Below are 18,048 nucleotides of genomic sequence, written 5' to 3'. Positions count from 1 at the left end.
GGTACATGCTATCAACCCAAAGAGATTTAGTTTCGCCTTCTAGGGCTTTCCAATTCCAGCCCTGTAGTCTCCCTTTCCTTGCTGTCTTTTCACTTCCTTTGTTCTTTAATTTTTTTTCTTTTTTTTTAAAGACAGGTTTCATTATAGTCCAGGCCTTGAATTTACCACCCTTCTTCCTTAGCCTCCCAAGTGCTGGGATTATGCTGTGCCCTATACCATACCTGACTCTAGTCTTTTTTTTCCCTAACTCTCACTAACATCAGGAAGTTTCAGTTTTACATTTCAACATCCTACAAGGCTTAGAAGTTCTCAACTGGTTCCTGTCTATCTAGTTCTTTTAGAGCCGTAACAGTGTGACAAGACAGACCTTGGCAGATGTACTAACTGATCATTTTTCCTAAGGAAGCCGCATATAAGAACATGGTGATTTGAAGGCTGGAGTAATGGCTCAGTGATTATGAGAACTGGCTGCTGTTGCCGAGGATCTGGGTTCTGTTCCCAGCATCCACACAGCAGCTTGTAACCATCTCAAACTCCAGTTCCAAGGGATCTGACACCCTCTTCAGACCTCCCTGGGCACCAGACACACACATGCAGGCAAAACACTCATATGCATAAATAACGCTCATATACATCAATATGTCTTTTAAAAATATGGTGTTTTATTATTAGTATGACATTTATTGTTTTCTCAATTGCATTGGCTCATGAGATTCTGTATCTTAGACTCCCAAGTAGCCTGATGGGCATACCACAACTGCCTCCCGAGTGCTGGGATTAAAGGCGTGCGTCACCACCGCCCAGCTAACTATGGGATTCTTAATGCTGTCTCCAACATAAATTCCCAAACAGAAGGACATGCGGGTCGATGTAAATGAGGCGCTGTGCTGTGTGTGACAAGGCAGAGGAGACAAGCAGGAGTACAGAGAACTTTTCAAGTCACACCACCTACTTCCACCTACTTACAAGAAGGAACTTACCAAACAGATTGAGTAACCCCTCATCCACTGCAGGGTGAGAATGCAAACAGCATATAAAACAAAATGACAAAAAGACAATCAAGTCTGCCATAATTGTCATACATGTTAAAAAGTTATAGCTTAAAGGTTAAAGTAACTCTGAGAGCTTACATAACAGTACCTAACCTGGAGGGCATGGTGGGTCACACCTTCAGCCCTAGACTCAGATCTCCGTGAGGACCAGGCCAGGCTACATAGTGAAATCCTGTCTCAAAAGAGTACATGATCTTCAGACAATGAATATAAACTAAGAAGACAAACACAAAAGCAGCTAACACCAGGGCCAGAGACGTAGCTCAGCATACAGCTCTTGCTACTCCAGCAAGCCTAATCTCCAGCAACACACACTAGACAGCAGCATCTACTGCAGGAGAAGCCTGCCACCTGCTGACAGAAACCTGCACCCTGCAGATGTTCCTGACTGCTGGGAGGTCTTTTGGGTTGTTCGTGTTTTTTTGTCTTGTGTTTGTTTAACAATTAACTTAAATATTTTAGGGACAGAGTCTCACTATGTAACCCTGGCTGACCTGGAACTCACAGGGCTCCGTTTGTTTCTGCCTCTGGAGTGCCACTTGCCCAGTCATGACTGATACTTTAATCCGGACAAAACAATCTCTCAGGTACGGTTTTCACACTACATTTAAACAAACAGTGAAAGTGCCAGTGTTGTGGCACATGCCTATTATTAGCTCAAGGCACAAAATGCAGTCAGAAGCTAGAAGACACAAGAAAAGACAAAGGGCCACCTCGTTCTTTTGGTTCTGGTTTATGTATCTTGCGGGCTGGCACCCATAATAAGCATGCCACCTGTTAAATGGTTAATGAACCACAGTACAACTCCTTGCTACCCATACACAGGCAAGGGTCCCTTTCATAAACTACAGTTGACCCCTGTCACCTCCACACAGGTAAGGGACCCTTTCATAAACTACAGTTGACCCCTGTCACCTCCACACAGGTAAGGGACCCTTTCATAAACTACAGTTGACCCCTGTCACCTCCACACAGGTAAGGGGCCCTTTCATAAACGACAGTTGACCCCTGTCACCTCCACACAGGTAAGGGACCCTTTCATAAACTACAGTTGACCCCTGTCACCTCCACACAGGTAAGGGACCCTTTCATAAACTACAGTTGACCCCTGTCACCTCCACACAGGTAAGGGACCCTTTCATAAACTACAGTTGACCCCTGTCACTCCCACACAGGTAAGGCTCCTTTTCATAAACGACAGTTGACCCCTGTCACTCCCACACAGGTAAGGGGCCCTTTCATAAACGACAGTTGACCCCTGTCACTCCCACACAGGTAAGGGGCCCTTTCATCAAGGTTTTCCTCCTTTGGTTCTGCTGCTTCTTCGTCCTCCTCCTTTTTTTTGCATTAGGACAGGATATTGTGCAGTAGCTGACACTAGCATGGAGTCCAGAGTAGCCTAGAATTTGTGGAAATCACCCTGTTTCGTCAATAAGCATGAGCCACACTAAGCCTTGATAAGTGTCCCTTATCCATCCCAAGGCTTTGCATAATGTACCCAGTAAGTCTCGTCTTCGAGGACAGAATTCTCAGCATAAGGAAAATAACTGGAACAGCAGCCCCATCCCCCCCACCCCCACCCCGCCAATCTAAACTTACTTGCAGACTAACGAGCTCTAATGGCCCCAAATCAGTTCCAGTACTTGAGAGTCTACCAGGATTGCAAGTTTGAGGCTAGCCCTGTTTACACAGTGATTTCTAGAACAGTTGGAGTACACAGTAAGAACCTGTCTTAACAAACAAATAAACAAATAATGGAGGTTCCCCACACCCAAATCACACTGTACCGCTATTGCTGAGGGACCTGTGGCATGAGCAGGGGTCCTTTAGGCTCGTGGGGGACGGGGATGGGAGTCCTCAAAGCTACACAGCGGGTAACAAGACCAGTCTTCAGGAAGCTAAGGCAGGAGGAACATTCAACTACTATGAAAATTACTGCTAAGCCAAAAACCTTTGTGAAATCTCAATCTCTCTCTCTCCCCCCTCCCCCTCTCTCTGTGTCTTCCGCCCCCCCCTCCTGAGACAGGTGATGGTGCTGGACCTCCGAGCCTACTGCGCCAGTGCTGAGGGGATGACAAGCTCATGGTGCAGCTCAGGGCTTCCTGCGTGCCAGGCAAAAGCTCTCCAACTGAGCTACAGTGCGAGACCCCAAGCTTATTGTAATTTCTGCTCCCTAGATTTTAGTAATGCCAGTTTAGTGTGTGCTCAGAGAGAAGCATCAGTTTAATCATATAAAATTCATTCTGGGCTTTATTAATTATCTATTTTTTAAAATGACACAAAGACCCTCCAGCAAACTAACCACTACACTTACCATCAGAGAAATGCAAAATAAACTACATTGAGAGTCCATTTTTTTTTAAGGATAATATAGGTTAATTTTATTTGGGGAGAAGTCACTTACATGAGATACTGATAACCCACAAGTTCCAGCTCCAAGGATCAATGCCCAGCTGCTCTCTGTGACCTGACCAGGAACCAAGAGAGAGTAAGCCTTTCCTGGACCCCAGAACAAATCTCATATGCTCAGGTACACACCAGTGACCACACCTTGAGAGTCCATCTTACCCCAGTCAGAATGGCAGTCATTACATAAAAACAAATGCTGGTGAGGTTGTGTCCACTGCTAGAGACGCAACCTGGCCCAGCACTGTGGGAATGAGTGTGAAGAGTTAAAACTATAACCCAATTACAGCCTCGTCCCTTTGGACACTGCAAATACTTCCAATAAAAAATGCAGGTAATTAGAAACAAATCAAACTAAACCCTGAACCCAATGTATACGTCCCAATATGAAAACATAAGAAGCATGAAAAAAACAAGGTAGCACAACTCTTAAAAATTACTAATCATATAGTAATGTCCTGCAACAAGAATTAATCAGATGAAACCCCAGAGAAAAAATTCAAAATATTTATCACCCCATCCTGCTGAAGAGACTAGGAGGAAAACAAACATCTCAGCGTAATAAAGGCTAAACATACACCTGTAGCCAACCTTATAGAAAAGGAAGAAAACTCAAAGCATTTCCACTAAAATTAGGAGTAAGGCAAGGGTGTCTACTTTCTCCACTCACTAAATGTAGCACTTTAAGTCTTGGCTTGAACAAAAGAAGGGAACAAATGGGACACAAATAAGAAAGGAAAAAGTCCAAGTACCCTTATTTTCAGACGCTAAGATTCTACATATAAAGATCACAACGGCCCCATCAGAAAACTCTTAGCACTGCTAAACACTTTCAGTAAAATAGAGGCATACAAAATTAACACAAAAATCAGTAGGCTTTCTATATACCAATAAAAAACACGCTAAGAAAGAAATCAGGGAAACAATCCCACTCACACTTGTATCAAAGGGAAAATACTGGTGGTTGAAGAGATGGCTCAGCAGTTAAGAGCTGCTCTTCCAGAGGACCTGAGTTCAGTTCCCAGCACCTACGGCACGCAAACTGTAACTCCAGCTCTAGGGGATGCCTTCTTCTGGCCTCTGAAAGCATCTGCACTTATGTGTGTTACACACACACACACACACACTTAAAATTAAATATTTTATGTAAATATCTTAAAATAAATGTAAAGAATGAACTGAAAGTCCTGTACAATTTTAAAACACACTGTTAAAGCGGAGGACTGGCTAGACCTGAGAGTGAAATCTGTCTGGAACCCTTAGAGACACGAAGGCAGGAGGATCAGTTGAGCTCAACTTGGACTACAGTCATAAGATTCCTTAAAAAAAAAAAAAAAAACAACAACTGAACAAAAACTTCAGATTGCTGGCCCCTATCTGCAGGTTTCTGGTTCAGAATATATATATATATATATATATATATATATATATATATATATTGTATATAGGGCTACATAATTTACATTCCCTAAATCACTAGCAAGTGGGAGAATGGCATTTAAAAATGTCCCATGATTTAAGTAAGCAGCTTCTGTAAGCCTTAGCCAGGTGGTAAACACAGCTCTGTAAAGAACAGACATGCCTATCTTTCAAGCCCCAATCAAATGCTTATGTTGTTAATACAAATATTGAAAGTAGAAGGACGTAAAGAGTTTTTGAACAAACTAAAAATGTTAGGAACTTGATTGAAACTGGTCTCATCTGTCACACAGATGAATTCACAACAACAGAAACAAGAAGCCGCAGCAATTGTTTCAGGAAGCAACTCTGAGCTCACTAGATAGGACATCAAGCTTGTCGTTAGGGCTGAAAATGTGGTCAACTGTGGCACGAAGATAATGTAAAGGAGGCATGACCTGTGGTTAGAAGAACAAAGTCATATAGCCTGCTATAAACATTTCTGCAATATTTGCTAATCTGAGGACGTGGCTCCGTGGTAGAGTACTTGCCTATGCTCAGACAATTCCACAGAAAGTTGGCTACAGAGATAAAGTCAGTGTCAGGAGTTGAGCGCACTTATATTTCTTATCTTAAAATACATTTTCTTGAACCTTGACTAATTGATTGCTACTCCTCAAATATTGCCATCAGTATCATTTCCTACTTCCTTGAAGACATGATTTTCACAAATTAGGTTTGTTTATTGTTTTTAAAGTCTGTGACTTTTGGGTTTAATTTTATCAGTACTTCCCTCTTCCTCAAACTTGAACAGTGTACCTCATAAAACCACCTTTGTTTTCAAAAGGAAACAAGTTCATAGCTCTTACTTAATTTTCACAGACTTTGCTTCATCTTTGAACTTGGTTCTAAGTTGTAGTCTCTGAAAAACATAGTTACAGAACACACACACACACACACACACACACACACACACACACACACACACAGCACTACTGTAAAAACACTTACACCTCCCTGCCTCTTTCTCTATCCCCTCTTCCCTCCACTCCTACTTAAATCTACAAAGGCAACTCCTTAGTTCCTGCTGATTCACGCTGATGTTTTCCTTGGTGAATATTCCCTTTACATGAATTTCAGAGAGTGCTCTACCTAGTCTGAAAGGAATCATCATATTAAAAACACACAATGTAAAATCCTGCTACTGGAGAAGTAAAGCTGTCTTAGTTACTTTCCACTGCTGAGACAAAACAATGTTACCAAGGCAACTTACAAAAGGAAAGCGTTTAATTTCGAGTTCATGGTTCCACAGGGTTACAGTCCATGACCATCACTGAGGAGCACAAGACAACAGCAGGTAGGCAAGCATGGCTTGCTGGAGCAATAGCCGAGAGCTTACCTCTGATCCACAAGCACAAGAAAGAGCTAACAGGGAATGGTGTGGGTTTTTGAAACCCCACAGCCCATTGCTAGTAACACACTTCCTCCAACAAAGCCACTCCTCCTAATCCTTCCCAAATAGTTCCACCAACTGGGGCCAAGCATTCAAACATATGAGCCTATGGGAGCCATGCTCATTCAAACCACCCCAGAAGTTGGTATGGACTTCTTTGTGGGGGACCCCTTCTTCCACTCAGTCTCCCTACTCCTGACCTTTATCCTACCATAGGGTAAACCACTACCTGGTTCGTTGGTGGTCCCTCATGGCTCTTGTCTTACTACGGGGGTTATTGCCCTTCCTTTCTTGACTCTAGCCTCATATGTAGCTTGGAAAAGTAAGGACCTGACAGCAAAGGAGATCATGGTGACATCTTTTGACATATCCAGTTACAACTGACCTCCTTAAACTTCACCAGGTGTCAATCTACCTGGAAGACACAATCTATTTAAAATGCCAATCTCTAAAGCTCTGCTACTAGGACAACACTTGGATCTTCTCACTATTCCTACTTCTGCTCAACTATCAGACCTCAGTTCATTTTCCAGGAAAAAGCCAAATCACAGCCTGTAAGGAAACCATGTGGAAATAGAAGTTAGACATGTCTCTAGAAATAATAGATTTGCTCTGCAGTCATATATGAATAAAGAAACAAGTAGATAACTGTCAGAAAATGCCAAACTTTATACAGCTTTCATTTTCATCACAAAACACAAAGGTAACTTACTAAACATGGAGGAATGATGAGGTGAGGGTTTTGTTCTAAGGGTGATCAACACTAGACCTGGGAGTACAGCTAAGAAACAGAATACTTTACTTGAATATTGAATCCCCAGGGCTGAGAACAGCAACAAACAATAACACCCCCCCACACACACACACAAACACACACACTCCTTCTATACTTATACATATGGAGGTCAGAGGACAACTGGCCTAAGTTGGGTCTCTCTCTCTGCCATCCCAGGGATGGACCTGAAGTCATCAGGCTTGGTGACAGGCACTTTTAGCTGTGGAGGTTATTTTCCTGGCCCCAGAAACAGGCAATTTTAAATATCTTGCATGAAGCTGTGAATGCAGGTGAGTAGTAGAATGTGTGCTTTCCATGTGTGAGATCTGGGCTCAATTCTCTGTACCCAACAACAAGTCCCAACTAATTAACTTGCAGGTCAAGACAATACAATTAATTTGTCAAATAAGAACTACCTAAATTGAAAACATTTCCTCTATGTTGTCCCCTTTCCTCTATGCCATATACAGAAGTCCAAAGCAATGGCTAGGAGGCCAAGACAGAGAAGGGAAACAGAACTGACTCTTCTTCTCCATCCGTTACTACCGGCAACCATTAATTGTAAAGAAAATGCCTGCAGCACCCCACAGGTTGGGGTGTCGAACAAGCCCTCAGTTCAATAACAAGCCTGCAGAGACCAACAGTGTACTAACACCATAAAGTTCCTTAGCACACAAAATATTTATTAAAATCTTTACTTTTGGCCAGGTGTAGTGGTGCATGCCTTTAATCCCAGCACTCAGGAAGAGGGAAAGGGGCACATAGGTATGTGTAGGGAGGCTGCTTAGGAGGGGAGCAGGCTTTGGAGGATTTACTGTTCACCACTCTAGCTAAAAACCACAGCTCTAAGTTCAGTGTGAGTCTGTCTCAAAAAATAATGGAGTGGACGGCAAGACAGGAAAACTTGCAACAATAATGTCTGATCTCTATGACACTTGCAAACGTAACACACACACACACACACACACACACACACACACACACCATTTTTAAAATGCAAAAAAGACATAAAGCAAACTAATCTGGAAAAACAGGCAAATGTCTTTATCATTCAATTTAAAAAAGATATGCTGAGAGAAGGTTACAAGGGTATAGAGAGAGTAGGTGGGGCTTCCTAAAAGCTACTTCCTTTTTCAATGGAAAAACTGTGAGGGGAGGGAAGGCTACATAAGGACAAACGTTTGGAGAAGATGATAAGAAAATGGGAGCACCCGGGAGCCTCTCCCCACCTCATTGCTGGCAGTCTCCCAACCTGAAGGTGTGTAGCCTGCTTCAATAAAGCTTTCTTCCTTGGCTCTCTTGACACACATTCCAGTCTTTTCCTGCAGTTTAGGTGGTTGTCTTTCCCAACAGATAAAACAAGAGGCCCTGGCTAGCAGGTTCCATCCAAGGGCCATGAAATTGACAAGTCTGACCTAGGACTGTCCATGGGGGACTCCGGAGGAGGCCGCACCACAAGCACAGGTCCATCGTCAGCCCAGTGTACAGTGGTGCAGGTGAACTTGAAGGTCTGGAAAAGGCAGGGCTAATCTCTCCCTGAAAGCCAGTTGCTATACCTCCACTGGGCCTTGTCTGCCTTCAGGGTGCCTCTTTGTACCTCTTTCTCTAGAAGGTCACCTTTCTTTTGCTTCAGACCCAGAACTTTAGTATGTACCGGATTTCCATCCTAACTCACAAAGGGCTCACTCAGCCTGGAACAGTATCCTTCTCTCACTGACATGGATACAATCCCTGGCTTAGAGAGAACTCTCCAAGCTACAGTTTGCTCAGGTGCAGTGAGAGCACAGGCAACCTGTGCAAGGCCACACCACTTGCAAGTTGAAAAGCAACCGCCTGAGTACTGAGCTGCCTGACCCAATGTTCCCATTCTTACTGGGCTCCACAGGGTATCCAGCTGTAAGGCCTAAGCACGGGAAAAGATATTATGTATCCACGTAGAAAACTACTTTGCTACTAATGTTTCTTTCTTTCTTTTTTAAGTCTTAAAAAGACAAATGTGCTTGTGTGTGTGGCAGCAGGGTGCTTTTGGTCAGCCATACTCAGTCTTCTCTGCTGCTGGGGCAGTCTCTGTCCATTGATTCTAAGCAAAAGAAGGCACTGGATACTCTGGAGCTGAAGTTAGAGATGGTGTTGAGCCATCCTGTGTCTGCTGCAAACCAAACCCAGGTCTTCTGTAAAAGCAACAAGTGCTCTTAACCACTGAGCCATCTCTGTAGTTGAGCCATTACTTATCATCAAAATCTACAGGCACAGACTTAGTGGTACACACCTGTAATGCCAGTGAATCTAGAGACCAGGAAAGAGAAATGCAAATTCAAGGCCAGCCTGGGCAATTCATTGAGACTCAGTCTCCAAATAGAATTGTAAATGGGCTTGTAAAGGGCTTGCTTGGCATGCAATAGGTTCAATACCCAGTACAGAAAATTCCCCATATAGTAAATGCTCATTTGTAATGCTAACATATATCCATATTTTTAAATACTTCTTTGAAAATGTTTTCTCACAGAGATATACGACCTGGTGGCACTTGAATTGTCACATTGTTTGTGTATCAAGCAACAGGATGTATTTCACCTTGTCTCAATGACTCAATGCTGCTGCAGGGAACAACCCTGATAATGTAGAAATTAACACAGGGATGACCTTGTGCTATCAGGCCTGGCACCAAGTGCCTCACTGAACTATCTTGCTGACCTTTCAGTTAATTTTTTTAAAATCAAGTAAACCACCACCACCACCACCACCACCACCACCACCACCACCACCAAAAACCCCAAACCCTTTTAGATCACTAGAAGCTCTGGGTGGGTATGGCTATGGACCCGAGTCTGTAAAACCTCGTCCTAAATGCCAGGTAATAACCAACATTTATAGTCCCAGCTAAAGGAGAACATAGGGTTGGAGGTCAATTCTGTATGGGGTTCTGAAACAGGCATAGGCAATATAGCAAGACTGTCTCAAAACAAAACAACCTGAACACCTAGCCCAGCCTTGTCACTCTTGCCATATCATTTACTGGGCAGCCACTATTTCATTTTTTATCTGAAAACATTTATGGATTTGATGAAACGTGAGAAAGACAGAAGACTCAACTGACAGAGCTCTCAGTGGTCAAATGGGAGCAGTATTAGGAACAAATGAAGTAGTACTGGATTTCAACTCCAAATATAAGAGAAATATCTATGAGCCTGTACTGATGCTTACATAATTTCCCATACAGAATAACCCCAATAGTTCACACAGATACTTTACCCCCAAGGATGTGACCTGTAACTCTACTGTAAACACAAACTTCTCATATGATGTCTTTCCAAAGGGCACATCCTGAGTAGGAGACATAAAATAACTGACCGTGGAGACTGCTGACAAGCTTACTTCCACCAGAGACAGCTACAAGTTAGACATTAGGCTGACAGCATGCACCCTTGCTATGTGATGAAAGTAACACTTCACTAGTCACCCTCTGAGAAACCCTCACAATCCTAGTTAATCAGGAGACAAACCCCTGATAAAATCCAACCAAGGACATACTGCAAAATATATAACCATAACAACTGGAAAGTGTGAGGGACAAGAACAAGAGAAGTCTGAGAAAGTGCCCCAGTCAAGAAGAGATAAGGAGACTGAGGGGGGGTGCTGGGGGTGGAACACATGTGCAGAGGATCAGCGCGGGGTAAGATAAGGAGCTATGATGAGTAAGCGCACTGTGGTACCCAAGAGGGGCTCCTAGAACAGAGAAACACATTAGTAAAAGTAAAGGAAATCTGAAACAAAACAAAACAAAACAAAAACAACCTTGGCCATGTAATAATGTGACAATATTTGTTCATTAACTGTATCAAATGAGTCATACAAGATGTTAATGACAAGGAAAACTGGTATGTGATATATGAACTCATGTTCATACTACTGTAAATCTATACTGTTCTAAAATAAAATGCATGGAGAAAGTATTTCATAATGACAAATAGTAATCTTAAGAGACTGGAGGTGTGAAAAAGAGAAATCTGGAGCTGGTCTTGGTGGTGCATGCCTGTAATCAACTGAGGCAGGATTACAAATTCAAGGCAAGGATAAGCAATTTAGAAAGACCCTGTCTTAGAAGGGGGTGGGACCTGGGGGGCAGGACTAATGAAATGGCTATGCTTGTCTAGAAGGTATAAAGCCCTGGGGACTATACCCAGTATAGAGGGTGTCTGTATGTTGCAATCTCCATTAGTAAGTAAGGATATATTTTAATACGGATTCAGGGAGCACGAGGATAATTAAATTTGTAAAGAACTTAGCCAACTTTGCTAAACAGGTTGTCTTATCTCTCTGAATACTTCTAGTATGCCTTCTAGTTGGTTTTCTCCGGATATTTAGGTTGCTATGTTACTGGACATTTCCACTATGACATGCATAGCTCCCCAGCAGTTCCTTAATGTCTTTCAATTAAAAATGTCCTGGTTGGCACGGTGGCTCATGCATGTAATCTTGTATCCAGATGGCTGAGGCAAGAGGATCACCATGGGTTCAGAAGGTCACAAGTGGTGTCATTTTTCCTCTAGCCTACCTTGGTTAGGTAGTTATATGTTATCTGTGACCAGAACAGCGATATTCAATGGAATATCCCTGGGTTTCTACAAAGTCTCTGAAGGAAAGGCATAAAGGCAGGCACATCAGACCCCTATGTCAAGACTATTATAAAGAGAAAGAACTAGAGCTGGAGCCACATTTCAGGTCATTCTAATACTTCTCCCATGTAAAGGAACAAGCAACTTACAAAAGTAAAACAAAACAAACAAAAAACTCTTTTCACGTTTTCTACAGAAAAGCTACTAGCATGCCAGATACATATTACAGCTTACTTAAAACAATGCACTTTATGTACATGCAAAGATGGACGGATTTGTATGGTACATGCAAGTGAAATTGGCATTCTTCATGGGCCTTTATTATTTTTCCACAAGGAAAGCAAACCCTTCATTGAGATTTTGTGGAAAACCAGTTCATAGTTTAAGTACATACAGAAAGATGTGAAATCAGCTTCTTCCCCCCCCCCACTGATGAATTATAAATTCTGAATACGAAGCAAAATAAAGCCATTTAAGTTCTTTAGGAAGGCAGCAAAACTTCTGACACAAGATGTTTGCAACCAGAGGTATACAAAGAAAATAAGCTCTGATAAAAGACGTCTAGCCTAAACTATTGTTTAGAGTAGTAATACTGTCAACTTTACAGTTTGGCTCCGCATGTTCACTTGTACTCCAGCAAAGAAATCACACCCATCACTCTCAAGTCAACAGGTACCATCAAAACAAAAACCTAAACGAAACATATCCAACCTGGGAACAACAAATCACTTTTAAATGTACCTCGAATGGAATTCTGGAGACAACTTCAACGAAGCTGTAAATAATTCTTAAAAGAACATTTTATAGGATTCTCGCAGGAGCTTTGGGGGACCGACACAAGAACACTTTTTGGAGCATTCGACTAGGGAGAACATTCAAATACTCGAGCTATTCCAATATCCCACTGGCTGGCTGGCATCCCTAAAAAAACACTGAAGATGCTGTTTTCATAACGTAACGCAAGGCAGCCCGGATGCAAAAAAAAAAAAAAAAAAAAAAAAAAAAAAAGAAAAGAAAAGAAAAAACAATACCAAACGACTCCTGGACAGGAGTCTGAATCGGATTAGCTGCACCTCCCGCAGGCGGGTGCCGATTTGAGATTAGCTCTGGAGAAACGGGTTTTGCAGCGTGAGGGAGTTATCTCGGAGCATCTGTTCGCCTTATTCTTTCACACGGACTCCGTCAAGCATCGGCACGCGTGCAGCCCGCCCTCGCGGCGCCGGCCGCGCTCGGCCCACGCTGCTCCCGCAGCCCGCGTGCGAGCCGCGGCGCCCGCACTCACCATCTCGATGATCTTGGTCTTGCGGCCCGTCTTTCTCTTCAAGGTGAATATGTACTGGGCCAGCACCACGCCCGCCACCACCGCGCACACACTGGCGCTCGCCACCGCGCCCACCCGCGCCACGGCGGCGCGCGTCCATGGACAGGCCCGCGTGCCCCCGGCGCCACAGCCCCGAACCGGCAGCTACGAGCCCAGGGGCGCGGCGGCACGCGGCACGCCAGCCCGGAGCTCCGCCCCGCGCGGCGGAGACCCGGGAAGCCCCGCCCAGGAGAGGTGGGGGCGGGGACAGAGGGGCGGGGACTGCCTGTCCGGAACCCCACCCCCACCGCGGGGCGGGACTTCCTCTGACCGGGCCGCCAGAGCTACGCCGCAAAGACACGGAAGTGCTGGAAAGAAGTGGCGTTTGTGTAATCCAGAACCCCAACTCTCTAAACGCTAGGCAGTATCTATAGCACACAGTAAAGAGCTCCCAGAAATGCACGGGACAGTAACCAAAGCCCTGTCCCAGTGGAAGAGATTTCAACCACCGCCCACTCAGAAACTGTGCCCCGACTCTGCCAACATGGACTACAATGCCCAGCAGCCTCAGCGGCTCCGTGTCTGACTTGCGCATTAGCATCCTGGGTTGGAAGGCCAGGTTTTTAGGTTTCCTGGGGAGGTCTGTGTGCTGCAGGTCTTCCCTTCTCAACCCACTGCTACCCACTAGTTAAGCGTACGTTCCTCAGCAGTGTGAGCAGCCAGACTTGCAGTTATTTACACTTACCTAGTGTCATTCAAGGGGTTGGTATTGTTTCCTCTGCTTCTCTAGGAATGGGTTGGTAAGGGTGCAAGAGAGATTTTTAGGGTCGTAACTCCAGTTTTGTGAGACCGATGCTGCTGTTTGGCCAGGCTCTCTCTGTCTGGTAATGTGCAACCGAAGGAAGTCAAGAATTAATAACTGTGGAGGAGAAAGAATACTTTTTTCTAGGCTAATTGGCCTAAAAGCAAATTGATGTACTAACCAGAGTAAAACAATTTATGTATTGTGCAAATAGCAGTCCCACACAAATAGGAGACTCAAGCTGGTCATGGTGTAGCAAGCTTCTAATACCCACACCTAGGATCCTAAGGCACGATGATTGCTGCCAGATGGCTGACTAACCAAGACCATGGACCATGACCCTGGTTCACAAACAATAAAACCTCAAAGAAGTAGCCAAGAAATTGAGGCTAACATATACCATCCTGGGTTACTGAAATAAATAAGTGTTGTATTTGATAATTCGAGAGTGATGTGGAAACGCAGGAGTGGAAATGTACGGTGACTTAAGGTTACACTGGGCAGATGAAAATCTTTCCAGGGCTATGAGAGTGAGCTCAGTGAAAAGGTTATGTTTGGAGTAGATCTTGCACTAGTAGATATATTTACTAGTAAAAATTTCCACATACACACATGTGTGTGTTTCTTCTGCGCAAAGGATGTTTAAAATTTGAAGGGATTTGTATTAATTACTTTTCTGTTGCTGTGATAAAGCACCATGATCAAGGCAACTCATAGAAGAAAGAATTTACTGTGACACATAGTTCCAGAGCACTACAATCCGTAACAGTGCAGACAGCATGACAGTAGGTGGCAGCGGGTTATCGGCATGGCAGCAGGAGGAGAAAGCTGACTGCACACATCTCAATTACAAACACAAAGCAGAGGGAGCAAACAGGAAGTCACGCAGAGTCTCTAAACTTTCAAAGCAAGCTTCCAGGGACAGGCTTCCTCTAATGAGGATGCACCTAAACCTCTCCAAACAGCATGGCCATCTGGGGACCACTTGTTTAAACATCTGAGCCTAGGGGGAACATTCTCATTCAAACTACTAGGAGATGTAAGATACTGGAAATACAAGCATAATTTATGTGAAATTCTATGAGCATCTTTGAGAAAAAGGTACAAGAGATCCAAAAATACCTTGAGGAATGTCATATGGACCTTAAGCAGCCTCTGCCGGTGACCTGTACTACAACTGACAGAATTGGTTCAAACAGATTTCAGAGTGTCGCTGAAGCAGGATGAAACTACCAGGAGTTCTTGCAGTAGGATTATTGTTACCTATTCTTTCTTCATTTTGTAGACCACAGCAGTTTCGATTAATTGAGTTTGTTACAAGACCAAAATTCAGTTAAGTGTTGTTGTACTTTGGATAATGAAAATGGCCCCCAGAGGCTCAAAGGGAGTGACATCATTTGAAAGGATTAGGACTTGTGGACTTGTTGGAGGAAGTGTGTTACTGAGAGTAGGCTTTGAGAATTCTGGATCTCAAATCAGGCCTAGTGGCTGTCTGTCTGTTCCAGCTGCCCGTGGATCCAGATGTAGAACTCTCAACTACTCCCCAGCATCATGTCTGCCTGTGTGCCACCATGCTTCCCACCATGACAATAATGGGCTATACTTCTGAAGCTATAAGCTCACCCCACTTAAATGTTTTCCTGTATAAAATTTGCTGTGGTCATGGTGACTCTTCACTATTCTTAGAGTAATAGAAACTCTAAGACAAATATATACATACATACAATATTGACTACTATGTAAAAACTGCTGTGTAAAGATAGTGGTAGCACGATAGTGATTACTTGGTAGGCCAAAACAAGTGAATCATGAGTTTGAGGCCAGTATGAGTACATTATCAATGACTTATCTTTTAAAAAGGTAGACTGCTTATTGCTCTCACTAAGGCTGTGAGCACTATACTGAATGAATAGAGAGAATGGTAATCCTTGTCCTATTTCAGGGTTTAGAGGAAATGATCTGGGAATTCCCACACAGTATAATGTTACCAGTAGGTTTGTTGTAGATAACCTTCATGAGATACGTTGAGATATGTTTTTCCTGTTCTCAGTTTCCTCAAGATTTTTATTATGAGGAAATGGATCTTTGTGGAAGTCCTAGTTTCATCACCTGAGATAATTAAGTGTTTTCTGACCTTCTATCTCTTTATGCATTGAATTACACTTAATGATTTGCAATTCTGTATTCCTTGTATTCTTGAAAAAAAGTTAAATTGGTCACAGTGGATGATCTTTGATATGTGTTCTTAAATTTGCTTTGCAAGAATTTTAGCATCTATGTTCATCATTGAAGTTGGTCTATCATTTTCTTTTTATTTTTTTATTAATTTTTTTACTTAAATTAAAAACAATCTTATTTTACATTCCAATCCCAGTTCCTTCTCCCTTTAATCCTCCCACTTCCCCCACCATCTCCCCAACCCACCCCCACCCACTCCTCAGAGAGGGTGAGGCCTCCCATGGGGGATCATTAAACTCTGTCACATCATTTTTGGGTAGGACCAAGGCCTTCCCTCCCTGTATCTAGGCTGAGAGAGTATCCATCCATAGGGAATGGGCTTCAAAAATCCAATTCATGCACTAGGGATAAATACTGGATCCACTACTAGCGGCTCCATAGACTGCCCAAGTCCTCAGACTGGCAACCATGTCCAGGGGGCCTACTTGGGTCTTATGCATGTTCTTCAGCTGTCAGACTGCGGCCCATGAACTCCCACCTTCTCAGGTCAGCTGTTTCTGTGGGTTTTTCCAGCATGTTCTTGATCCCTGTGTTCATCACTCCTCCCTCTCTACAACTAGACTCCAGGAGTTCAGCTCAGTGCTTATCTGTGAATCTCTGTTTCTGCATCCATCAGCTTCTGGATGAAGGCTCTAGGATCACATTTAAGATAGTCATCAATCTCATTATACAGGAAGGGCATTTAAGGTAGCCTCTCCACTATTGCTTAGATCCTTAGTTAGGGGTCATCATTGTGGATTCCTGGGAATTTCCCTGCTGCCAGGTTTCTCTTTAATGCCATAGTTGCTCCCTCTATCAAGGTATCTCTTCCCTTGCTCTCCTCCTCTCTCTTTCCTCCAACTCAACCTTCCCGATCCCTCATGTTCTCCTCCCCCTCCCCTTCATCCCTCCTCTTTCTCCTACCTCCCTTCCCCTTCCCTCATGATCCCAATTTACTCAAGAGATCTTGTCCCTTTCCCTTTTTCAGGGGTTCATGTAGGTCTTTCTTAAAGTCCTCCTTGTTTCCTAGTTTCTCTGGGGTGGTGGATTGTAGGCTGGTTGTCCTTTGCTCTATGTCTAATATCCACTTATAAGTCAGTTTATACCATGTTTGTCTTTCTGTGTCTGGGTTACCTCACTCAGGATGGTTCCTTCTAGTTCCATCCATTTGCCTGAGAATTTCAAGATGTCATTGTTTTTCAACCACGTTATAGTACTCCATTGTGTAAATGTACCACATTTCCTTTATCCATTCTTTGGTTGAGGAGCATCTAGGTTGCTTTCAGGTTCTGGCTATCACAGATAATGCTGCTATGAACATAGTTGATCAGATGTCCTTGTGGTACGAGTGTACACCCTTTGGGTATATATATGCCCACAAGTGTTATTGCTGGGTATTGAGGTAGCTGGATTCTAAGTTTTTCTGAGAAACCACCATCCTGATTTCCAAAGTGGCGGTACAAGTTTGCACTCCCACCATTGGTGGAGGAGTCTTCCCCTCATTTCCCATCCTCTCCAACATAAGGTTTCATTAGTGCTTTTGCTTGCCTGCTTTGGAAGTTTGCATGCACTTTCTGATACCATGAAAGCTAGTCTTCAGAGACAGAGTGTTCAGGTCAGTTCTAGTTCAGGGCCCTCTGGGCCCTCTGTAGGAAGTATATAGTATCTTCAGCAATAGAGATTTACCTTCCACTTCTGGGAGACAGCAAAGGACAACAGCAATAGGGTTATATTTTGGGAGTCTCTTAGGCATCCCTGGACAACAACTAAACAGAGGGCTTCTCTTGTTTGGTACTGAGATTTTTGTTAGTTGGTCCTTGACTCTTGGAGGGAGTATTGTCAGCACCAGATAAGAAAGGTTCATTAAAACTATATATGTACATTTATACACTGAATGGCATTCATTCATAGGGTTTTGTTTTGTTAAAGAATTGCTTGATTCTTTGTAGCTTTTTAATATATCCATATAGTTATTTTACCTAACTTCCTCCTTTTCCTGTACCTAACCCCATTTCCCTATGGAATCTTC

At 43.4% G+C, this 18,048-nt stretch overlaps 1 protein-coding gene across 2 annotated transcripts in view; it reads right to left on the bottom strand.

Moving 5' to 3' along the window:
* The window catches only part of Nt5c3a (5'-nucleotidase, cytosolic IIIA), a 39,125-nt gene extending 25,923 nt beyond the window's left edge, over window positions 1–13,202 (bottom strand). Inside the window, exon 1 of one of the 2 annotated variants that reach the window (XM_027429718.2) lies at window positions 12,983–13,202. Coding sequence is in view for 1 of the 2 variants with exons in the window: in XM_027429719.2 (XP_027285520.1) it covers window positions 12,983–12,985 (3 nt within the window). In the remaining variant the exon portion in view is untranslated. The remainder of the gene's footprint in view (window positions 1–12,982) is intronic. The other variant, XM_027429719.2, reaches the window with a different exon arrangement.
* Between the last annotated feature and the right edge of the window lie 4,846 nt (window positions 13,203–18,048).

This window comes from Cricetulus griseus, chromosome 8, assembly GCF_003668045.3.
Source record: "Cricetulus griseus strain 17A/GY chromosome 8, alternate assembly CriGri-PICRH-1.0, whole genome shotgun sequence".
Taxonomy (NCBI): Eukaryota; Metazoa; Chordata; class Mammalia; order Rodentia; family Cricetidae; genus Cricetulus; species Cricetulus griseus.
Note: the sequence above shows the minus strand (reverse complement) of the source record. Positions and strands in the feature narration are given on the sequence as shown.